General features: G+C 50.2%; 2 protein-coding genes across 3 annotated transcripts in view; both read left to right on the top strand.

Moving 5' to 3' along the window:
• Positions 1-396: 396 nt before the first annotated feature.
• On the top strand, positions 397-9,845 carry ciao2b (cytosolic iron-sulfur assembly component 2B). The gene is made up of 5 exons (XM_033035892.1): positions 397-542; positions 1,001-1,080; positions 4,432-4,557; positions 6,635-6,680; positions 8,835-9,845. The coding sequence occupies exons 1-5, from the start codon at positions 416-418 to the stop codon at positions 8,930-8,932; spliced, it is 477 nt and encodes a 158-aa protein (XP_032891783.1). The 5' UTR covers positions 397-415; the 3' UTR covers positions 8,933-9,845.
• A 7,115-nt stretch (positions 9,846-16,960) lies between these two features.
• The window catches only part of LOC116982610 (carboxylesterase 5A-like), a 31,729-nt gene continuing 23,299 nt past the window's right edge, over positions 16,961-25,390 (top strand). Inside the window, exons 1-2 of one of the 2 annotated variants that reach the window (XM_033035896.1) lie at positions 16,961-17,111; positions 24,819-25,023. In XM_033035896.1, coding sequence (XP_032891787.1) covers positions 17,051-17,111; positions 24,819-25,023 — 266 coding nt within the window. In that variant the 5' untranslated portion in view covers positions 16,961-17,050. The remainder of the gene's footprint in view (positions 17,112-24,818; positions 25,024-25,390) is intronic. The other variant, XM_033035897.1, reaches the window with a different exon arrangement.

The raw sequence follows: 25,390 nt of genomic DNA on the forward strand, positions 1-25,390 counted from the left end.
GGTGCAGCCCCGCCCTGAGGGCGCTCTCCCCCTCCCCCACCCGCGGGTGCAGCCCCGCCCTGAGGGTGCTCTCCCCCTCCCCCACCCACGGGTGCAGTCCCGCCCTGAGGGTGCTCTCTCCCTACCCCACCCATGGTTGCAGTCCCGCCCTGAGGGGACTCTCCCCCTCCCCCACCCATGGGTGCAGCCCTGCACTGAGGGTGCTCTCCCCTCTCCCACCCATGGGTGCAGCCCCGCCCTGAGGGTGCTCTCCCCCACCCATGGGTGCAGTCCCGCACTGAGGGTGCTCTCCCCCTCCCCACCCATGGGTGCAGCCCCGCCCTGAGGGTGCTCTCCCCCTCCCCCACCCGCGGGTGCTGCCGGCCCCGCCCTGTATTGACCCCGCCCATGACCCGGAAGCGGATCTTTAGGAGCAATGGCGGCGGGGCCGCAGCTGGAGAACGCGAACCCGCTGATCTTCGGCCGCAGCTGCGAGCGGACACTCACCGCCCGCGACCTGGACGAGCGGGAGCCCGACGCCATCGACGGCCGGGAGATCTTTGATATCCGGCGGCTGGCACCGGGCGGGCGGGAGGGAGAGAGAGAGAGGGAGGAAGGGCCGAGCTGGCCGGCGGCGTCCATGAGCCTGGCGAAGGCGGTCCGGGTGGAAGTGGCGTGGGATCCCGGACATAGGTCCCCCCAGTAACAGGGGTCACGGAGAAAGGTTCCCCCTAAGGGGCAGGAGGGGGGGGGGTCTAGATTGGATTAAGGTCGTTCCCCCTCCCCAGGGACGGGGTGTCCGGTGGAAGGTTCCCACCAGGGACAATGGGTCCCGGACTGAGGTTTCTCAGCCACCCCAAGGACAAGGGGAGATTTGGGTCAATTGCAGGCAGGTGGGGCTAGTGTCGATGGGGCATCTTGGTTGGCTTGGGCTGAATGGCCTTTTTTTTGTGCTGCATGACTGTGACTCGAGGCAGTGGTCGAGCCCCAAGCGGTTAATCAAACTTTCCTTAACACCTACATCTGATCAGATCAATTAACGACCCTGAACACCCGCTAAGCCTGGAGGAGCTAAATGTCGTGGAACAACTTCGTGTGAATGTAAGTGTGTTTTAACAGCAGGGGTTTCATTAGGTGGTCCTGACCTCCCATCTACCTCATTGGAGATCCTGGGACTGTTTTTAATCGTACTTTACTGGGCTTTATATTGCACTAAACATCATTTATTTTATTTTGGGTTCCCAGCATCCACAGTATTTAACTTTGGCACCAACCCACAACTCCAGATTAATGGACAGTTTCTTCCCAGTTATCAGGCAACTGAACTATCCTATCATCAAATAGAGAGCGGTCCTGACCTTCCAATCTACCTCATTGGAGACCCTTGGACTATCTTTAATCAGACTTTATTGGGTTTTATCTTGCACTAAATGTTATTCTCTTTATCCTGTATCTGCACACTGGACGGCTTGATTGTAATCATTTATAGTCTTTCCACTGACTGGATAGCACGTAACAAAAAAGTTTTTCACTGTTCCTCGGTACAAGTGACAATAAACTAAACTAGGCTAACTAAAATTAACATAATATTTAAAATAATTTGCGACGTTCACAGTACGGGAATAGGCTCTTCGGCCCAGCTTGTCCATGCAAGCACTTACCTGCTCCGTCTAACATGGTGGGCCATTCACACGCTTCAGAGGCAGAGGATTTTTGGGCTCAAACCCCAATCCGGAGAGTTCATCACAAAGGTTCAAGCTGACACTTCATGCATCTCTTCCCCTTGAAGGACCCCTTTATTAATCCTGATTGTAATTGTAATTGATTTTATGAGCCAAGTAGGAAAACAAAACAAATAGGTAAATCATACGAGGAATTTGATTTGCCATACAGTCATAACAAAAAAGTAACAAAACACGCAACCACATAAAAATTAAACATAAACATCCATCACAGCGGCTCCTCCACATTCCTCACTGTGATGGAAGGCAATCAAGTCTTATCTTCTTTCCTCCTTTTTTCCCTGCGGTCGGGGGAGTCGAACCATCCACAGTCGGGGCGATTGAAGCTCCCGCAGCCGGTGATAGAAGCTCCCGTGATCGGGGCGGTCGAAACTCCTGCGGCTAGGAGCTCCCGAAGTCGGTCCCAGACGAGGGACCTCGAGCTCCATGATGTTAAAGTCCGCAGGCTACCGCGGTTGGAGCTTCCGAGGCCGATCCCCGGCAAGAGACCGCCAGCTCCACGATGTTAAGCTGCAGTGCAGGCGGAGATACAATAAGGAAAAATTTGCATCTCAGTCGAGGAAAGAGATGAGAAAATTTACCCCCGCACCCCCTCCCCTCCACCCCCATATAATACAAAACTAAAGAGACACTAAAACAACATTTAACTACAGACTAAAAATCAACAAAGAGAGAATGGGACGAGACAGACTGTTGGCGAGGCAGCCATTGTACGGCGGCCACCCGATAACCCACCTTGTCCGTGTGGACTTTGCACGTTCTCCCAACGACCGCGTGGGTTTCCTCCCATGTCCCAAAGTCATGGGTTGGTAGGTTGATTGATAGTCGTACGTTGCTGTAAATGATCTCCCAACTTATCTCGTTGTACACACAAAATGCTGGAGTAACCCAGCGGGTCAGGCAGCATCTTTGAAGTCTGAAGAAGAGTCCCAACCTGAAACATCACCGATCCATTTTCTCCTGAGATGCTGCCTGAGCCGCTGAGTTACTCCAGAGCTTTCTGTCTACCTTTAGTATAAACCAGCATCTGCAGTTCCTTTTTATTACTACCTCGTTGTGGACCTTGCACCTTTTCTCTGTGACGCTGTAACACTATATTCTGTACTCTGGTATTTTTCTCTTTGCACTACTTGTTGTATGGCTTGACTGAACTCGTGTGTGATATTATTTAACTGGATGGCATGTATCTCTGTACAGGTGACAACAAAAAAAACAATACCAATGTGTAGGCGAGTGGTAAAGCTTGGGGGGGGGAGGGGCTGGTGGGAATGTGGAGAGAATAAACATGCGACTGATGTAGGATTAGTGTTCCTGGGGTGTCTTGCAACATCAGTGAAACCGGTCACCTGATTGCTAACACTTCACTCTCAACGAGGCATTACACAATCTCTGCTGACTCCCACATCACAGCAATGATAACACTTTGAAAACACTTTTGACTAGAAAAAACTTCTCAGGAATATTCAGACACAGGTGCCAGAATCGCAAAACACAAAAGTGCTTGAGGATAGACACAAAATACTGGAGTAATTCAGCAGGACAGGCAGCACCGCTGGAGAGAAGGAATGGGTGATGTTTTGGGTCGAGACCCTTCTTCAGACTGAGAGTCTTCAGACGGAGAGAGAGGGAAAATAGAGATAAGGAAGGATACAAGGAGTATGTAAGATGTGAAATGGACAGATCAAAGGAAACGATGTTCAAGGAAATGTACAATGGTTCATTGTCGGCTGAGGGGAAGGTGACAACGAGGTTGCAAACGAGTGCTGGAGGAGTTGTGATCTGCGAAGGGAGATGGACAGGCGACGTTTCGGGACTTCTTCAGATTGATGGAGTCGATGGGGGGGGGGGGGGGGGGAGTAAACTCTCCTTGTTTTCTTTGGAGTGTAGGAGGCTGAGGGGTTACCTTACTGAGGAGTACAAGATCATGAGGATTAAGTGAAGTGAAATGTGCGTGGATAAAGTGAACGCTCACAAGGTCTTTTTCCCAAGGTAGAGGATTCCGCAGCTAGCGGATTCTTACTTAAGGTGAGAAGGGAGAGATTTAAGAGGGACATCAAGGGCAACTTTTTCATTCAGAGGGTTGTATGTATCTGGAATGAGCTGCCAGAGGAAGCTACAGAAGTGGATACAATTTGGACAGATCTATTGATGGGAAGGGTTTAAAGGGTCAAATGCAGGCAAATGGGATTTGCCCTGTATACCAACTTGGTTGAACTGGGCAAGGTGGGGCGAAAAGCCTGTTTTAGTTTATTTTATTATTGTCACATGCACCAAGATACAGTGAAAGATTTTGTTGCATGCCATCCAGTCAGCAGAAAGACTCTCAGTCTGACAAAGGGTCTTGACCCAAAACATCACCTGCCCCTTCTCTCCAGAGATACTGTTTGACCTGTTGAGTTACAGCAGCATTTTGTGTCTACAGCAGGAAGACGATCCATGATTACAATCGAGCCGTCCATGTACACTAATGCTGTAGAGTTTATGAATGCACAAACGTCAGCAGGCAGTCAGTGCTTGCCCTCTCCTGGGTTTAGTCGCTGCAGCTGTGGCAGTTGCGTCGCAGTTGCGTCCTCTGCTGCTCTGGCCCTGGGTTCTCACCATGTCAGCCTCTCTCTCTCCTCCACCCTCGAGCGGGCTGTGGTTCTGGGGGCAGGGTCACCGCTGAGTTGCTGTGGGCTGTGCTGACCTTGTCTCTGCGTTCTCTGTCCAGGTGGCCGACGAGGAGAGCAGCGTGTCTGTGTCATTCACCCCCACCATCCCTCACTGCAGCATGGCCACACTCATCGGCTTATCCATCAAAGTCAAGTTGCTGCGATCCCTGCCTGCACGCTTCAAGGTGAGAGCCAACACCTGGTACCGTGTGTGTCTGGCAACGTGTGTGTGTGTACCAGGTACTGTGTGTCTGGTGAAGTGTGTGCGTGTGTCTGGTCATATGTGTATCTGTGTGTACATCAGGTACCGTGCTGGAAGGAGCTGTGTGTGTTTGGTCATATGTGTGTGTATATACGTCAGGAAGTGTGTGTGTCTGAAGATAGACACAAAAAGCTGGAGTAACTCAGCGGGACAGCAGCATCTCTCTCTCTCTAGAGAGAGAGAGAGAGAGGGAATGGGTCTCGGGTCGGGACCCTTCTTCAGATTGGTTAGGGATAAAGGAAACAAGAGATATAGACGGTGATGTGGAGAGATAAAGAACAATGAATAAAAGACGTGCAAAAAAGTAACGATGATAAAGGAAACGGGCCATTGTGAGATGTTTGTAGCGTGAAAATGAGAAGCTAGTGCCACTTGGATGGGGGGAGGGATAGAGACGGAATGCCGGGGCTACCAGAAATGAGAGAAATAAAGTTCATAACACTGGGCTGTAAGCTGCCCAAACGAAATATGAGATGCTGTTCCTCCAATTTGCATTTAGCCTCACTGACAATAGAGGAGACCTAGACCTGTGTTCAAGAAGGAACTGCAGATGCTGGAAGATCGAAGGTACACAAAATGCTGGAGAAACTCAGCGGGTGCAGCAGCATCTATGGAGCGAAGGAAATAGGCAACGTTTCGGGCCGAAACCCTTCTTCAGACTGATCGGGGGTGGGGGGGGGGGGCAGGGACAAGAAAGGAAAAAGGAGGAGGAGCCCGAAGGCTGGGGGATGGGAGGAGACAGCAGGGGGACTGAGGAAGGGGAGGAGACAGCAAGGACTAACAAAATTGGGAGAATTCGATGTTCATGCCCCCAAGATGCAGACTCCCCAAACGGAATATGAGGTGCTGTTCCTCCAAATTCCGGTGCTGCTCGCTGTGGCCATGGAGGAGACCCAGGACAGAGAGGTCGGAGACGGAGTGGGAGGGGGAGTTGAAATGCTGAGCCACCGGGAGGTCAGCTTGGTTATTGCGGACTGAGCAGAGGTGTTCGGCGAAACGATCGCCCAACCTCCGCTTGGTCTCACCGATATAGATCTGCTGACATCTAGAGCAGCGGATGCAATAGATGAGGTTGGAGGAGATGCAGGTAAACCTCTGTCGCACCTGGAACGACTGCTTGGGTCCTTGAACGGAGTCGAGGGGGGAGGTAAAGGGACAAGTGTTGCATCTCTTGCGATTGCAAGGGAAAGTGCACGGGGAGGGGGTAGTACGAGAAGGAAGAAAAGAATTGACAAGGGAGTTATGGAGGGAGAGGTCTTTGCGGAAGGCAGATATGGGGGGAGATGGGAAGATGTGGCGAGTGGTGGGGCGCGTTGGAGGTGGCGAAACTGACGGAGGATAACTTTTTGTATGTGAAGGCTGGTGGGGTGAAAGGTGAGGACTAGGGGGACTCTGCCCTTGTTGCGAGTGGGGGGATGGGGAGAGTGAGCAGTGTTGCGGGGGACCTAGACCTGTGTTGTGTCTGGTCATATACAGTATGTGTGTGCACATCAGGCACATTCTTCAGTTACCTGGCACCTTGGGTACATGCACACGTGACTGTTGATGTCTGTGTGAGAGTGTTTGTGTGTGTGTGTGCACTAGAGGCCCAGGTTTAATCCTGACCACGAGTTCTGTGTGTCTGGAGTTTGCACGTTCTTCCTGTGACCACATGGGTTTTTTCCCGAGTGCTCCGGTTTCCTCCCACTTCCCAGAGTCTTGCAGGATTGTAGGTTAATTGGCCCTCTGTAAATTGTCCCTTGTGTGCAGGGAATGGATGAGAAAGTGGGATAACGTAGAACTAGTGTGAAAGGGTGATTGATGATTGGCATGGACTCGGTGGGGCGAAGAGCCTATTTTCACCATCTATCTCTAAACTAAACTAGGTAATGTTGAGTTTAGTTTATTGTCACGTGCAGCGAGGTACGGTGAAAAGCTAATGTGAACGGGCACCGCATTCATGCCTGCCTCTCCCAGCTGTTATGATGGGTGAGTTCTGATGGGGTTTGTTCTTCCTGCAGGTGGACGTTCACATAACTCCAGGCACACATGCCTCGGAACAGGCAGGTGAGCAGAGTAACTTGCAGCTGGCTGCACTGGGGAGGGAGGGAGAGAAGGAGGGAGGGAGGGCACTGCTGGGCGGGATTTCTTTGTTGTTATTAACACAGGCATTTGAAGATTGAGTGGTGTGGGGTGAGGTGGCCTAGACACTGCTTAGCTCCCGGATCTGTGGGTTTTTAGCCCGACAGAATGATCTACAATGTGATGATAAACAATTGCCTCAGCTGTGAATGTCATCCAAAATATCAGGGTGAGACACCAGCGTGAGATACAGGTGTATGAAATCATGAGGGGAATCGGAACACACAGTCTTTAACCCAGTGTAGGTGAATGTGGCATCAAAGGTAGTCAAGGTGCTGAAGAAGGCTTGTGGCACACTGGCCTTCATCGGTCAGGACAATGACTATAGAAGTTGGAACATTGATGAGGCAACCCTTGGTGTATTAGGTGGTATCATAGGCAGTGAAGGTAGTTATCAAGAACGACAGCAGGATCATGGGCCGATGAATTGCAAATGGAGTTTAATGTAGATAAATGCGATGTGTTGGATTTTGGAAAGTCAAACAGAGCAGGATCTTCACAGTGAATGGTAGAGCCCTGGGGAAAGTTGAAGAGCAGAGGGATCTCAGAATGCAGGTACACGGTTTCATGAAAGTGGCGTCAGAAGGTGGACAGAGTGGTGAAGGTTTTTGGTACGTTGGCCTTCAGCAGTCAATGAATTGAATATAAAGTTGGGATGTTATGTCTCTGTTGTACAGGACATTGGTAAGGACACACTTGAAGTTCCATTTGATCACCCTGCTATAGGAAAGATGCCATTAAGCTGTGAAGAGTGCGCAGAGGATTTACGAGGATGTTGCCAGGACTCGACGGCTTGAGCTACAGGGAGAGATTGGGCAGGCTATAGGACTTCATTCCTTGAAGTGCGGGAGGCTGAGGGGTGATCTTATAGAGGTGTATACAATCATGAGAGAATTTGAATGCAATCTTTTACCCTGGGTAGGTGAATCAAGAACCCAAGGACATAAATTTAAGGTGAGAGGGGAAAGATTGAATAGAAACCTGAGGGGCAACTTTTTCACTCAAAGGGTGGTGGGTATATGGAACAAGCTGTCAGAGGAGGTAGTTGAGGCAGGTACTGTAATAATATTTAAAATATTTTCCATTTAAAAGATACTTGGAAAGGTACAAGGTGGGTTATAAGGCAAATAGGAAAAAAAAAAGACACAAAGTGCTGGAGTAACTCAGCAGGTCAGGCAGTATCCCTGGAGAACATGGATAGGTGACATTACACGCAAATGACATTTGTTTAGGTGCGACATCTTGGTCGGCATGGACGAGTTAGGCGGAAAGGGCCTGTTTCCATGTTGATTGACTATGCTGGGTGTTTTTATTGGAACTGCTGGTCGGTTTCCCCACCCCTACCCCTCTCCCCACCCCTACCCCTCTTCCCACCCCTACCCCTCTCCCCACCCCTACCCCTCTCCCCACCCCTACCCCTCTTCCCACCCCTACCCCTCTCCCCACCCCTACCCCTCTCCCCACCCCTACCCCTCTCCCCACCCCTTGCCCTAGTCCTCTCCCCGCCCCTACCCCTCTCCCCACCCCTACCCCTCTCCCCACCCCTTGCCCTAGTCCTCTCCCCGCCCCTACCCCTCTCCCCACCCCTACCCCTCTCCCCGCCCTCGCCCTCTCCCCACATCTAGCCCTCTCCCCGCCCTCGCCCTCTCCCCGCCCCAGCTCGCTCCCTGCCCCAGTCCTCTCCCCGCCCCTAATTCTCTCCTCGCCCTCTCCCCACCCCTCTCCCTCTGCCCGACCCTCACCACAGCCCTTTCCTCGGCCCTACCCCTCTCCCCATCCCTCGCCCTCTCCCCGCCCTCGCCCTCTCCCCGCCCCTAGCCCTCTCCCCGCCCCAGCTCGCTCCCTGCCCCAGCCCCTCTCCCCGCCCCTAATTCTCTCCTCGCCCTCTCCCCACCCCTCGCCCTCTCCCCGCCCTCGCCCTCTCCCCGCCCCTAGCCCTCTCCCCCAGTACCTTCACTTCCCAGTTCTGCCCCCTCCGTCTCTTGCCGTCCTGTACCATGCTTTTCTCCCCGTCCTCTCCCCTCGCACTCTCCCCTGTCTCTCTTCATGCTGAACATGTGCTGTTCTCTCCCCCTCCAGTGAACAAGCAGCTGGCAGACAAGGAACGAGTGGCAGCGGCGCTGGAGAACGGCCACCTGCTGGAGGTGGTCAACCAGTGCCTGTCGGCGCGGCTCTGAACCCCACAGAGCACCCGTGCTCTCGGCACGGCAACCAGGACAGGGGCGTGTGGGTGGGTCAGGGTGGGTGTGTGCATGTGGAGCAAGTGTGTATGTGAGTGTCCGTCGGGTGTGAGTGTGTGGAGCAAGTGTTCTTGTGTGGAGAGAGTGAGTGTGTGAACACGTGTGAGTGTGTGTGGGAGAGTGTGTGTGTGTGTAAGGAGTGTGTAGAGTAAGGGTGCATGTGTCAGATGCAGCTCAGTTTATTATAATCAGCAGGGGGGGGGGGGGGCAATGCAATTCCTTGATCACGTGAAGCTCACAGAGTGAAGAGTGTACATGGGAGTGATTGACACCCATAAATGCAACGAGCAGTGCAAGGCAGCAGGGTGGTGCAAAGGCTGCCTAGGGTGTGTGTGTGTGTGTAAGTGTGCACATGTTGAGCGTGTATGTGAGTGTGCATGTGTGTAGAGTGAGTGAGTATGGAGTGTGTGTGCATGCTTGTGTGTATATGCATCTGCTTGTCTGTCTAGAGGTCCCTAAGCTGAAAGAAGGTCCCACGGTTGTACATGATACTGGTCTCTGCTGGTCTGTTATGGTTTTTGCTGCTCTGCTGGTCTGAGCTGGTTTTTGGTGTCTGATGGGGTGTGCTGGTGTCTGATGGAGTGTGCTGGTGTCTGCTGGTCTGTGCTGGTTTTTACTGCTCTGCTGGTCTATGCCGGTGGGACGTGAAAGGTTTCTGCCAAGCCTCTGGCTAGGAGGAGGGAGATTGGTAAAAGTCCCTCCACTGTAACAACATGCAGTCCCCAGCCGAGACTGCCCACCATCAGTATTACAAATGTCTGATGTAAGACTGTGACCTCAGCCTTGCTCAAGGATGAGTGAACCAAACTGAATAAAAGCTTCAATGTGTTGGCTAATGCTACCGTATTTGTCATGGTTGAGTTGCGTTTTCCATCCAAGTCTGTACAGCTGTCACTTGTTCATTGTTTTATTCATTCAAGGGATGTGGGCGTCACAGGCTCAGCCAGCAATTAATTACCCACAAAGGACACAAAGTGTTGGAGTAACTCAGCGGGTCAGGCAGCATCTCTAGAGAACATGGATTGGTGATGTATTGGGTCGGGGAGCTTCTTATGGTGATGCAGCACAGTGACACAGCGGTAGAGTTGCTGCCTTACAGCGCCAGAGACCCGCGTTCAATCCTGACTACGGGTATTGTCTACGGAGTTTGTGTTCTCCCTGTGACCATGGGTGCTCCGGTCTCCCCCCACACTCTAAAGATGTGTAGATTTGTAGGTTAATTGGGCTCTGAAAATTGTCCTTAGTTTATAAGGAGCAGATGAGAAAGTGGGATAACATAGAACCAGTGTGAACAGTGATTAATGGTAAATTGACCCTATGTGTAGGATTGTGTTAGTGTACAGGGTGATTACTGGTGGGCATAAGGATACCTGTTGTATCACTAAAGTCTATAAGTACTGTGAGCAAATTTGGGCCCCATATCTGAGGAAGGATGTGCTGACTCTGGAGAAGGTCCAGAGGAAGTTTACAAAAATGATTCCAGGAATTAGTGGGTTAGCATAGGATTAGCGTTTGACAGCACTGGGCCTCCACTCACTGGAGTTTAGAAAGTTGAGGGGGAACCTCATTGAAACTATTGAACCTCATTGAAAGAATAATGAAATGCATAGATAGAATGGATGTGTAAAGGGTGTTTCCACTGGTGGAGGCTGAGGATGCTAAGTCAACGGATGTCAAGGGTTATTATTAATGTTTTTGTGTCATTCCTAACTGTCACTGTATGTCATGTTGTCACTTGTGGGCGGAGCACCAAGGCAAATTCTTCGTATGTGAATACTTGGCCAATAGACTTACTCAATGTTCAATGTTATGGGGAGAAGGCAAAAAATGGGATTAGGAGGCAGAGATCAGCCCTGATTGACTGGCAGAATGGACTCGATGGGCCGAACAGCCTAATTCTACTCCTATAGCCTGTGAAGTCTAAAGTATGAAGAGCATTTGCCGGCTCTGGGCCTGTACTCGCTGAAGTTTGGAAGGATGAGGGGGATCTCATTGAAACAACGAATAATGAAAGGCCTGGATAGAATGGATGTGGAGAGGATGTTTCCACTCGGAAAGTCCAGGACTACAGGGCACAGAAGAATAAAAGGATGTACATTTAGAAAGGAGATGAGGAAGAATTTCATTAGTCAGAGGGCAGTGAATCTGGAATTCTGTCACAGACAGCTCTGGAGGCCACGTTAATGAGTATTTTTAAAGCAGAGATTGACGGCTTCTTGATAAGTAAGGGTGTGACCTACTGATTGGGGGCGAAGGCAGGAAAATGGGGTTGAGTAGGAAATCCATAATCTATTGGCGGAGCAGATTAATGGGCTGAATGGTCTAATTCTGCTCAAATGACATGAACTTCAGACAATCCCTAGTTGCCGTTGAGGTGGAGGAAAGCTGCCTTTTTGGTCCCCTGCAGACCCTGAGGCATGGGTACACCCACAGCGCTGTCGGGGAGAGAGTTCCAGGATTGTTACCCAGGAATGAGTAGGTTAACCTATGATGAGCGTTTATCGACACTGGGCCTGTACTCGCCGGAGTTTAGAAGAATGAGGGGGGACCTCATTGAAACATGCAGAATAGCTTGGATACAGTGGATGTGGAGAGGATGTTTCCACTAGTGGGAGAGTCTAGGGATAGAGGTCATAGTCTCAGAATTAAAGGACGTTCCTTTAGTAAGGAGATGAGAAATTCCTTTCGTCAGAGGCTGATGAATTAGTGGAATTTGCCACAGAAGGCTGTTGAGGCCAAGTCAGTGGATATTTTTAAGGCAAATATAGATAGATTCTTGATTAGTACAGGTGTCAGATTATGGGGAGAAGGCAGGAGAATGAGGGAGAGATAAATCAACGATGATTGAATGGCGGAGTAGACTTAATGGTCCGAATGGCCCAATTCTACTCCTATTCCTTAGGACGGGGAAGGAACGGTGATATATCTCTCGGTCAGGACGGCAACCTCGGGTAGTGGTTCCTTCCAGTTGGTGGAAGGGGTGGCTTTGGAGGTCCTGTCTCGGGAGTCTTGCTTAGTTGTTGAAGTGCATCCTCTAGATATACCAACTGCTGCTACCTTGCGTGGGTGGTGGAGGGAGTGAATGGGGTGCCTACCATGCAAAACCTAACGGTGACCCATCTTATGCAGTCAAAGCCCCTTTCCAAGGGTTCACCACTGACCAACAAATGAGCAGCTTCCAACAATGAACCTTATTTCCTTTGGCACAATGTACTGTAGATACAAAGAACTGCAGATGCTGATTTACAAAAAAAATACACATAGTGTTGGAGTAACACAGCGGGTCCGGCAGCGTCTCTTTAGAACATGGATAGATGTTGGGACCCTTCTTCAGACTCTTCAGTTCTTCAATCAGTACAATGGCGCAAGGTTGATAATCTGACGGAATGGTGCCAGAATAACAATCTTACTCCCAATGTCAGCAAGACCAAGGAGTTGATTATGACTTCAGGAATCCAAGAACCTGTCTTCATCAACAGATGGCGGTGGAGAGAGTCAGCAGCTTCAGATTCCTGCGTGTGCCCATCTCTGAAGATCTGTCCTGGACCCAGAATATTGATGCAATCACAAAGAAAACTCATCAATGCCCACTTTCTCAGAAGATTGAGGGAATTCGGCATGACGATGAATATTCTATTGATCTTGTACAGGAGAGAGGACGCTGTCTGGTCGCATCACAATCCCTCCATTCCCTGCCTATCCGTGTGCCCATCCAAATGTTCCTAACGTGCCACTATTGTATCTGCCTCCACCACCAGTCCTGGCATCATGTTCCCAGCACTCGCCACCCTCCATATAAAGAAAACTTGCCCTGCAAATATCCAATGTCTTGCCTTATACTTTTGCAGTTTAAAATTTCTTTTTAATGTCCTGCAGAATTGCAAGTGTAATATGTTTTTGTGTGTTTGGCTGAGTCTGAGTTTCAGAGTGTAATACTGAGGCTCTGTTAGGCGCTGGTCAGGCCGCATGTGGAGTACTGTGAGCAAATTTGGGCCCCATATCTGAGGAAGGATGTGCTGACTGGAGAGGGTCCGGAGAAGGTTTACAAGAATGATTCGAGGAATGAGTGGGTTAGCATATGATGAGTGTTTGGCAGCACTGCGCCTCTTCTCGCTGTTGTTTAGAAGGTTGAGGGAGGACTTCGTCGAAACTTACAGAATAATGAAAGGCATAGATAGAGTGGATGTGGAAAGGATGTTTCAACCGGTGGGAGAGTCTAGGTCCAGAGCTCATGGCCTCAGTATTAAAGGACGTTCTTTTAGAAAGGAAGTGAGGAGGGACAGCTTTATTCAGAGGATATTTCATCTGTGGAACTCATTGCCACAGAGGGTTGTGGGGGCCAAGTCAATGGATATTTTTAAGGCAGAGATAGATAAATTCTTGATTAGAACGGGTGTCAAGGATTGTGGGGAGAAGGCAGGAAAAATGATTAGGAGGCAGAGGTCAGCCATGATTGAATGGCGGAGTAGACTCGATGGGCCGAATGGCCTAATTCTACCTCTATAAATTGTGAGTCTATGTGCCTGTGATTCTGCTGCAAGATTTTCACTGTACCTGTACCTCACTGTATGTGCCTCTAACAATAATCTTGACGAGTTGATTGTCATTCTTTAACTTCATTTCCCTGCATTAAATGTTAGGTAGTGGCTGCTTGAAGGGCAGGTTACATTTGCCCAGAGGTAGCCCTCCACCTCAGTTCCAGAATACTATGTACTTTGCACCAAGGCTGCACCACGCACTTTAGCCTGCCTTATCAAGCTCTGCTTTACTAGAATACTGATAGCTTGTTGTATATTACAATGTTGTATTTTATCCAATGTGTCTGTAAAAACTTCAACTGCAGAGCAAGTTCTTCAGCCAGAGGGTGGTGAATCTGTAGAATTAATTGTCATAGACAACTGTGGAGGCCAAGACATTGGGTATTTTTAAAGCGGATGTTGATTAAGGTTGTTGATTAGGAAGGGCGACAAAGGTTACGGGGAGAAGGCAGGAGAATGGGGTTGAGAGGTAACTATAAAAGTAGACCAACTGGCGGAGGAGACTTGATGGACTGAATGGCCTAATCCTGCTCCTATATCTTATGGTAAGAGTCATGAGTGTTTAATTGTCATAAGTACTGGCAACAGAAAAATGAAAATCTCACTACAGCTTCACAGGTCTATTAATGCGGTAACACATATAAATATGCAATAAACAATAAATTAATAATCAGTAATACTAGTTAACCAGATCATAATATTGCAAAACTAAAGATCGTGGTGCAACCAAAACAAGTCCATAGAAGATCGCAATTGCTGAGGTCAGTGTTGTGTGGTGTGCAAGAGCCTGGCGGTTGGGAAGAAGCTGTTTTTGAACCTAGAGGTCACTGTTTTCAGGCTCCTGTGCTTTCTTCCTGATGATAGCAGTGAGAAGAGAGCGTGGCCATGGTTGTGTGGGCCTTGGATCATATTAGTTGCCTCTTTGAGTCAGCGTCTCATGTAGATTTCTTTGATGGTGGGGAGGTCAGTGCCTGTGATGAATCGGGCCGTATCCACCACTCTCTGTAATCTCCTTAGTTTCTGGGCGTTCGAGTTACCGATGCAGGCCATGATGCATCCAGTCAATATGCTCTCCAACCCACTCCTGTAGAAGTTGGAAGAATATCGATATGTAACCTTGGTTTATGCCTTAAGGCATACCTGAAGATGAGAGGAGCAAAATCTAAAGGAGATGTACGGGTAATCGTTTTTTTTACACTAGGTGAATGCCTAGAACGTGCTGCCAGGGTTGTGGTGGAGGCAGAGTCGATGGTGGTGTATAAAATACATTAGGATGGGCACATGGATGTACAGAGAATGGAATGATATCGTTTATGTGCAAGCATGTGCTGGTTATGTGCAAGTATGTGCTGGTTCTGGTAACATGTTCGGCACAGACATTGCGGGCCGCAGAGGCCTGTTCTTGTGCTGAACTGTTCTATGTACCTCGCTATCACCAATTTTCCCTGTAATTTGGGAATTTCCTGATTTCCCCCGTGGATGAGCTGGGAAGATCGGAACACCGTAGATCTTTGCCAACACAAACAAACTTTACCCCCTTGCATTTCCGCAGGCATGAAGCAACCTGTGGACAGAAAACGATGTGTCTACTCTTACACAACCGGCTGGTTGGAAAACAAACACAACACAGATCAAGGACCTGTCTCACTCTGGCCACTCTCTCCTCTCCCCCCTCCCATCAGACACCTCGGCACACCTGACAATAATAACAAATTAAACCAAATCCAAAGGGACAGTCCGGAAACGATGGGCCAAATAGCCTTCAGCGCTGCAACTTTATTGCAGGTTTAATACTTTGTTGAAAGAACGACACGTTTATCTTCATCTCGTGTATTCTCTCCTAAGATAGACACAAAATGCTGGAATAACTCAGCGGGACAGGCAGCATCTCTGGATAGAAGGAATGGGTGACGTTCCAGGTCGTGACCCTTCTTCAGACATTGATCTGAAACTACTAACCAAGAACCTATCTTAACATGAGATAGGGTGTAGAAACAAAGAACTGTAGATGCCGGTTTCTACGACAGAGAGACACAACGTGTTGGAGTAACTCATCGGGTTAGGCAGAAAAAGGATGGGTGATGTTTCACATTGGGACCCCTCCTGAGAATGACCCAACCTGAAACGTCATCCATTTGACCCTCTAAACCCTTCCTATCCATAGATCTTGTCCAAATTGTATTGGCTTCTATCGCTTCTTCTGGCAGCTCACCCCAGATACAGACTGCCCTCTGAATGAAAAAGAATGAGGTTCCACTTAAACCTCTCCCCTCTCACCTTAAGCCTGTGTCCACTAGTTGTAGACTCCTCCGCCATGGGGGGAAAATATGTGAGCGTTCACTTTATGCTCATGATTATTGTACACCTTGGTAAGGTCACCCGTCAGCCTCCTACAAGAAAAAAAAGGACAGTGTTCTCCCCTAGACTCCATCAATCTGAAGAAGGGTCCTGGCCCGAAACGTCTCATGTCCAACTCCCTTCACAGATGCTGCCTGGCCCGCTGAGTTCCTCCAGCACTCGTTTGTAGCCTCGTTGTCACCTTCCCCTCAGCTGACAATGAACCATTGTACATTTCCTTGAACCTCGTCTCCTTTGATCTGTCCTTTTCACATCTTATATGCTCTTTGTACCCTTCCTTATCTCTAGTTGCCCTCTCTTCCGACTCTCCGTCTGAAGAAGGGTTTAGACCCAAAATGTCACCCATTGCTTCTCACCAGAGATGCTGCCTGATCCGCTGAGTTACTCCAGCACTTTTGTGTTTATTTTTGGTATAACACAAGGCATCTGCAGTTCTTTGTTTTTACATTAAGGGTGGGTGGGATATGGGCCAAATGCAGGCCAATGGGACTAGCCCAGAATGCCAATTTGGTTGACATGACTGGTGGCACAGTGGCGCAGCGGTAGAGTCGCTGCCTTAGACCCCCAAAGATTCAGGTTCAATCCTGATAACGGGTGCTGACTGTACTGAGTGTGTATGTTCTCCCTGTGACCGCGTGGGCTTTCTCCGGGTGCTCCGGTTTCCTCTCACACGTGCAGGTTTGTACTTTAATTGGCTTCGGTAAAATTGTAAGTTGTCCCTAGTGCTCGTGTACGGGGTGATCGCTGGACGGCACGGACTCGGTGGGCCGAAGGGCCCGTTTCCACGCTGTATCTCCAAAGTCAAAGACTAGAAGGGCCGAAGGGCCCCTTTTGGCGCTGTACAACTCTCGAGTCTCTACATGCAGTGACTGCATAGTCACCAAACCACGGGGCAATAATGGAGATTTCACAATTAGTTTCAAACTTTAATTCTCATTTTCCAATCACCAGTTGATGACGGTGCCGATCAAAGATCATGCCGACCGCGGCTCCGGCCAGGGGGTGGGGAGGTGAATGGGTTTGGGGCCGGCTGCGGGGCGGCTCTGGATGGGACAGTGCAGGCTCGGTCCACCCCCGCCGCCGCAAATAAAGCTGTTGCCCGGGGCCATCCCGCCGCATTCACTCGGGAGCTGGGTTGTCCGGGCTGAGCTGAGCAAACATGGGTTCGGGGCTCGCAGCCGCCGCTCTACTCGCCGTCCTGGCGCTGGCGACAGCCGCAGGTCAGGAGTGCGGGATAAGGGGGGGGGGGGAGAAAGAGTGGGGGTGGAAGAGAGAGAGTGGGAGGAGAGAGAGTGGAGTGAGAGAGTGGAGGGAGAGAGTGGAGGGAGAGAGTGAGGAGGAGCGAGTGCGGGGGGGGGGGGGAAGAAAGTTGGGGGGGTTGGAGGGAGAGAGAGTGGGGGGGAGAGAGTGTGGGGGGAGAGGAGAGTGGGTGGGGGGGAGAGATGGGGTGGAGAGAGTGGGGGGGGGAGAGAGAAGTGTGGGGGAGAGAGTGGGGGGGGGAGAGAGTGTGGGTGGGGGAGAGAGTGGGGGTGGGAGAGAGTGGGGGGGAGAGAGAGTGGGGGGGGGGAGAGTGGGGGGGAAGAGAGTGGGGGTGGGAAGAGAGTGGGGGGGGAAGGGGAAGAGAGTGGGGGGGGAAGAGAGTGGGGGGGGGAAAAGAGAGTGGGGGGGAAAGAGTGGGTGGGGGAAGAGAGGGGGCGGGAAGAGAGGGTGGGGGGAGAGACGTGGGGGGCGGGGAGAGAGTGGGGGGGGAGAGAGGGGGGGGGGGGAGAGTGGGGGGGGAAAGAGGTGGGGGGAAAGAGAGTGGGGGGGAAGAGAGTGGGGGGGGGAAAAGAGGAGTGGGTGGGGGGAGGGAGAGAGTGGGGGGTGGGGGGGGGGAGAGAGTGGGGGGGGGGGGAGAGAGTGGGGGGGATCGATCACCGGGCAAGGTGCAGGGAGTGTGTTGGACGGGGCCGAGTCCACCTGTGTGTGGGTGGCGGGGTGAAGTCCACTCCTGGGCTGGGAATAGCTTCCCCGCTCCACTCCCTCCCGCGGAGATGACAGAAACTTGACCTCCGACTCCACTCTGCACCACCTCCCCTCGTTGTTACTTCAACAAAAGCCTTCTTTCACAATACACAACAATGGCACTTCGTATTCTGTTTGTGCAGCTCACAATCCAACGGTGCAAACATTTAATTCTCCAATTTCAAGGAACACCCTCATTGCCCTGCTCATCGCCCAACCCAGACACACACACCTCTCCCACTATCCCACTCACCTTGCTTCCTTTTCCCCTTCCATACGCTCGTCTCCCATCCCCGAGTCCCAATTTCCCTTTTAACTCCGTGTCTCCTTCACCTCCTCCCACGTCCCCTTCATCCCATTTCCGTCTCTCCAGCTTTGCATTCTTCCGCGTGGAAACAGGCCCTTGTTCGGCCCACCGAGTCCACGCCGACCATCGATCACCCAGTCACACTAGTTCAGAATCAGAATCAGAATCACACTTTATTCACCAAGTATGTTTTGCAACATACGAGAAATTTCATTGGCCAGGTCAGTCATACCATTAAAAGCAACAGATCACTCAAAAACACATTTTAACATGAACATCCAGCACAGTGACTCCTACACATTCCTCACTGTGATGGAAGGCGAAAAAACGTTCATGTCCTTCCTTTTGTTCCTCCGTTGACGGGACGATCTTGACTCCCATAGCCGGCGGCGTTCGGGCCCTCCGCGTCGAGGCGATCAGCTCCTGCATCGGGGGGGAATGTCAGCTCCCCCACGCCGGGTGATCGAACCTCGCGTCTGGGCTTGGTCGAGCCTTCCGCGGCGTTTGAGCTCCCGACTAGCCTCTCCCGAGACTGCGAGCCCTTGATGGTAGGTCCACGGTGGTCGCGGTGGTCGCGATCCCAGGCAAGGGATCCGCTCCGATGTTAAGTCCACGCCCCGCGGTGGGGCTCACGACAGTCCGAGAAGGCCTCCAGCATAAGTGATAGTAGGCTGCAGAGCACGGAGAATGTGATCCGAAAATTGATCACATCTCCGGGAAGGTACGATCCTGAAAACAAGTTCCCCCCGTCCCCCCACATAAAACACACTGAAGAACATTAAACAAAATTTGAAAGCACTAAAAAATAACAAAAAGGAAGAAAAAACGAACAGCCTGCCGGCAGGGCTGCCATCTCCCCGGCGCCCCTAGTTCCATGTTATCCCACTTTCACATCCACACCCTACACACTCGGGGAAGCTTAAATAGGCCAATTCATCTACAAACCCGCACATCTTTGGAATGTGGGAAGAAACGAGAGCGTCCGGAGAAAACCCACGCGGTCACAGGGAGAACGTGCAAACTCCCCACGGACAGCACCAGTAGCCAGGGCTGAACCCAGGTCTCTGGCGCCATGAGGCAGCAACTCTACCCGCTGCCATTGTGCCGCCCGCCTTCTGAAGTCATTCACTGACTGAACAACACGTCTTCACGGGACTGGTTTTGTGTGTATGGAGGGCGCAGCTGTGGGTTGTTACTGACCCATTATTGTCACGTGTACGACGCACAGTGAAAACCTTTCTATGCTATCCAGTCAAATCACATGAGTACAATCAAGCCATATACAAGTACAATAGGCAGTGAAAGAGAAAAATTCCAGATTGCAGAATATAATACTTGGTACCAGAGGGCTAGTATGGACATTGTGGGCCGAATGGAATGTTGGGCTGGCAGCTCAGTCACTGAGGCCTGGCAGCTCAGTCACTCATGCCTGGCAGGCTGGCAGCTCAGTAACTCAGGCCTGGCGTGCTGGCAGCTCAGTAACTCAGGCCTGGCGGGCTGGCAGCTCAGAAACTGCCTGAAATTCTGCCGAAAACAGGCGAGAGACTGTGAGAGAGAAGGGGAGAGGGTGGACCATCTCATCTGGACATTTTCATCTTTTTTTAGATCACAGCAATGAAGGAGGAAAGTCTATCCTTGCGTGGATCTCTGGACCGATAGTATGGGTGTTGTGGGCTGAAGGGACTGGTTTCCAGGGGGCTAGCATGGGCATTGTGGACTGAATGGATTCTTGGACTTGCAGTTCAGTGAGTCATGGCTGGTGGGCTGGCAGTTCAGTCACTTACAGCTGGTGGGCTGGCAGTTCACTCAGTCACTCCTCCTCCCTTCACCCCCCCCCCACTCTGCACCTTGCCATTCCCCTCCCCCTCCCCCCACGCATTCAGTCCATCTCCCCCAACCTCTCCCCATGCACTCTTAGTGGCTCTCCGATAGCGCAGCCATTCCTGCCTATTAGGTACCCATTGTGATGAAGAACACACAGGTATGGCAAGTGTAAAAAGGATTTATTAAAGTTTAAAATGTGAATGACTCTTAAAATATCACTCTTAAAATGTGAATGACTATAAAATTTAAAATGTTAAAGATGATTTACTAAGTTCAGTTCTTTCTTGTTTTGTCTCTTGTTGTGTTCTGCTGCTCACTGCCTTTTGATGTCTTTTTGCTGTTCATAAAAATAGAGAAAATTTTAATACAGAGATTGAGCGCTCAAATTTTAACAAAGAAAATCTGAGAATTTACCTCAAAAGTCATCATTCAGTGCAGGCAGCAATGTCACAGCACTTCAAGCAGTGTGCAGGCAGCAAATCCAATGTCACAGCACTTCAAGCAGAGTACAGGCAGCAATTCCAATGTCATGGCAACTTCAAGCAGAGCGCTGGCAGCAAATCCAATGTCACAGCACTTCAAGCAGTGTGCAGGCAGCAAATCCAATGTCACAGCACTTCAAGCAGAGTGCATGCAGCAAATCCAATCTCACAGCACTTCAAGGGGGTGGAAGATTGCAACATTTACGTGGACCGCCCTGTTTCGACGCATGCAATCAACCTGGCGTGCACAATCAAGTAGAATCAAATAGAAGTTGTTCTACAACTTTAGGTTGTGCACACCATACGCAAGAAGAAGAAGCACTTCTAGCAGAATGCAGGCAACAAATCCAATCTCACAGCACTTCAAGCAGAGCAGCAAATCCAATCTCACAGCACTTCTACAGAGTGCAGGCAGCAAATCCAATCTCACACCACTTCAAGCAGAGTGCAGGCAGCAAATCCAATCTCACAGCACTTCAAGCAGAGAGCAGGCAGCAAATCCAATCTCACAGCACTTCAAGCAGAGCAGCAAATCCAATCTCACAGCACTTCTACAGAGTGCAGGCAGCAAATCCAATCTCACAGCACTTCCAGCAGAGTGCAGGCAGCAAATCCAATCTCACAGCACTTCAAGCAGAGCAGCAAATCCAATCTCACAGCACTTCTAGCAGAGTGCAGGCAGCAAATCTAATCTCACCGCACATCTAGTTGAGTGCAGGCAGCAAACCCAATCTCACAGCACTGCTAGCGGAGTGCAGGCCAGCAAATCCAATTCCCCAGCATTTCAAGCAGAGTGCAGGCCACACACACACACACATACACACATTCACACACACACACATACACACCCTCCACCTCGCGCACACACACAAACATTCACACACACACGTACATTCACACACAAACACTAACATACACAGCAACACACACACACACAAACAGACACACGCACAAACACACACACATTCGCACACATATCCACGCATACATTCACACACACACATTCACTCACACATACACTCACACATACACTCACACACACACTCACACACATATACACACACATATACACACACATATCCGCTCACACACACCCATACACACTCACATATACACACACACACATACATATATACACACGCATTCACGCACACATACATATACACACACACTCACTCACACATTCACTCACATATACACACACACACTCACTCACACATTCACACACATATACACACACACTCACACAAACATACACTCAGATACACACACACTCACTCACACACATACACACTCACAAAAAGCCGTAGTAGGGTCATGGGTAATCTTCAGCACAACTTCTGTAACCGGCTTCCGTCGCTGCTTTAGTATCTTTGCTTTGGTCATGGCTTCTTCATGCACAAATCATTTTTTTCTCAGCTGCAGGTGATCATTTTGATATTCTTGCCTAGTCCTCCTTTTTAACTTTGAACCTACAAAATATTGTCATTTGGAAGGAGCTCAAACCATCCAGTTGCTGCTCTCAGTGCCACTGGAATGTTGGGGAGGGAATGGGGGGGGGGGAGGGAATGGGGGGGGGGGGGGATCTCGGCTGTGGAGCAGAGCCCCCCCCCCACCCCCCCCCCCCTCTCTCCTGCCCTGGAGTGCGGAGTGCATTTGATATTTGCATGTCCACACCAGTTTCATGTGGACATGCGCGTTCAGAGGCAGCGCTGGAGAGGGACATACAATAGGAACATCCGAGAATGAATTGGACAGATATTTTAAGGAAGTTTTGCAAGGGTGAGAGAAGGAGCTGTAGTATTTGTGGGATTAAATTGCAACACAATCGGATAGGGTGGTGATTAATGCACTTGGCGTACTTGAGTACAAGGATTGGGTGCATGGAACGAGCTGCCGGAGGAGGTAATTGAGGCAGGGACCATTGCAACGTTTGAGAAGCGATTAGACAGGGTTCTTGGATAGGATAGGTTTAGAGGGACATGGGCCAAATGCATGCAGGTGGGACTAGTGTAGATGGGACATGTTGGTTGGTGTGGGCAAATTGGGCCTAGTGGCTTATTTCCGCACTGTAAGACTATAATGTTACAGAAATTGACATTTTGAGAACTTCCTGTAAGAGAGGAGGAAAGACTATTTCTACACATCACATTCCCCCATCCACACTGGAGAGTTACAACATGACTTACTGCAATACTTCTGTACGTACTGAGCCAGCAGGAAGCATTCCTCATCATCGGAGCACAGGGTGCTGCAGCGTTCTAAACCACATAAGAGATTAGTATACAAACTTAAAGCACACGGCATTGGGGGTTCAGTATTGATGTGGATAGAGAACTGGCTGGCAAACAGGAAGCAAAGAGTAGGAGTAAACGGGTCCTTTTCACAATGGCGGGCAGTGACTAGTGGGGTACCGCAAGGCTCAGTGCTGGGACCCCAGCTATTTACAATATCTATTAATGATCTGGATGAGGGAATTGAAGGCAATATCTCCAAGTTTGCGGATGACACTAAGCTGGGGGGCAGTGTTAGCTGTGAGGTGGATGCTAGGAGACTGCAAGGTGACTTGGATAGGCTGGGTGAGTGGGCAAATGTTTGGCAGATGCAGTATAATGTGGATAAATGTGAGGTTATCCATTTTGGTGGCAAAAACAGGAAAGCAGACTATTATCTAAATGGTGGCCGATTAGGAAAAGGGGAGATGCAGCGAGACCTGGGTGTCATGGTACACCAGTCATTGAACGTAGGCATGCAGGTGCAGCAGGCAGTGAAGAAAGCGAATGGTATGTTAGCTTTCATAGCAAAAGGATTTGAGTATAGGAGCAGGGAGGTTCTACTGCAGTTGTACAGGGTCTTGGTGAGACCACACCTGGAGTATTTCGTACAGTTTTGGTCTCCAAATCTGAGGAAGGACATTATTGCCATAGAGGGAGTGCAGAGAAGGTTCACCAGACTGATTCCTGGGATGTCAGGACTGTCTTATGAAGAAATACTGGATAGACTTGGTTTATACTCTCTAGAATTTAGGAGATTGAGAGGGGATCTTATAGAAACTTACAAAATTCTTAAGGGGTTGGACAGGCTAGATGCAGGAAGATTGTTCTCAATGTTGGGGAAGTCCAGGACAAGGGGTCACAGCTTAAGGATAAGGGGGAAATCCTTTAAAACCGAGATGAGAAAAACTTTTTTCACACAGAGAGTGGTGAATCTCTGGAACTCTCTGCCACAGAGGGTAGTTGAGGCCAGTTCATTGGCTATATTTAAGAGGGAGTTAGATGTGGCCCTTGTGGCTAAGGGGATCAGAGGGTATGGAGAGAAGGCAGGTACGGGATACTGAGTTGGATGATCAGCCATGATCATATTGAATGGCGGTGCAGGCTCGAAGGGCCGAATGGCTTACTCCTGCACCTAATTTCTATGTTTCTAGAAGGTTTTGCAATAGTTACACAAGAAGCAGAAGATCGGTTTTAGCTACAGAGAGCACACTGACTGGTGGCATCACAGCCTGGTTCAGCAACTGAAACGGCCTGGAATGAAGATCACAGAGAGTGGTCGACGCTGCCCGGCCCATCGCGGGTGCTGACCTCCCCACCATTGAAGGGAACTACAGGAGGCGCTGGCTCAAAGGCAGCCAGCATCAACAGAGACCCACGGCACTCTCGCCACATTTTACAGCTGCTATCGGGAAGAAGGTATCGGAGCCTAAGAACCTCCAGGTTCAGGAACAGCTTCATCCCAGCGAACCTCAGGCTCTTGAACCTGATGATTGCTGATCTACACAACACTAATGGACTTTGGTTTTTGCACCGTCATCGTTTGGTTTAAATAGATTAGCTGATTATTTAAATTTAGGCTGTGGTGTCTGGTCCTAGATTCTCCCACTACTGGAAGCATCCTGTCCATGACTACTCTATCTAAGCTGGATATTGCCCCCTCATCCTTCTAAACTCTATCTACAAACTTATTAACCAGATTCAGAGATAGTTTCTTCCCATTCGTATCTGGCAAGTGAACCATTCTATCAACAACTAGAGAGCCGTCCTAAACTACCGTCTGCCACATTGGACAGCCTTGGATTATCTTTAATCAGACTTTATCTAGCAGTGAATGTTATTCCATTTATCCTGTATCTGTACACTGTGGACGGCTTGAGTGTAATCATGTATAGTCTTTCCACTGACTGGATAGCACACTACAAAAAAGCGTTTCACTTTACCTTGGTACACGTGGCAATAATAAACTAACCACCTCGTCTACATTTACGTCCAAGACATTTATATATAGATAAGTAACCATCTGAAACCTTGCAGCTGCAGGTGGTGGCCGTCCGATTGTGGTCACCAGCTACGGGCCACTGGAGGGGAAGCGTGTGTCGGTGAGAGGGACGGACACGCCTGTCTACAGCTACCTGGGGATCCCTTTCGCCAAACCCCCCGTCGGCCCCCTGCGGTTCTCGAGGCCGGAGCTGCCCGAGGGGTGGACCGGGACCAGGAAAGCCACGGCCTTGGCCCCAGGGTGAGTGCCGCACCTTTACCCTGCTCTCGCCGGGCACCGCGTGGCCACCCGATCAACGACCGCTGGTAACTGCTCCTCCCCCGGTCACCGGCTCTCTCACGGGGATGGAGATTCTCCAAGCGCCTGGCAGGGTGGATGTAGGAATTAAATGTACACAGAACAGCACAGCAACAGGCCCTTCGGCCCACAATTTCCGTGCTGAATACGACACCAACCTCCTCTGCCTGCACGTGATCTATATCCCTCCATTCCCTGCACATCCACGTGCCTATCTAAAGGCTGGTCTGTAGAGGGTCCAATCTGAAGAAGGACCGCATTAGACCACACACACCCCAGTCACTCCCTCTTCTCCCCTCTCCCATCGAGC

Source organism: Amblyraja radiata, chromosome 17, assembly GCF_010909765.2.
Source record: "Amblyraja radiata isolate CabotCenter1 chromosome 17, sAmbRad1.1.pri, whole genome shotgun sequence".
Classification (NCBI taxonomy): domain Eukaryota; kingdom Metazoa; phylum Chordata; class Chondrichthyes; order Rajiformes; family Rajidae; genus Amblyraja; species Amblyraja radiata.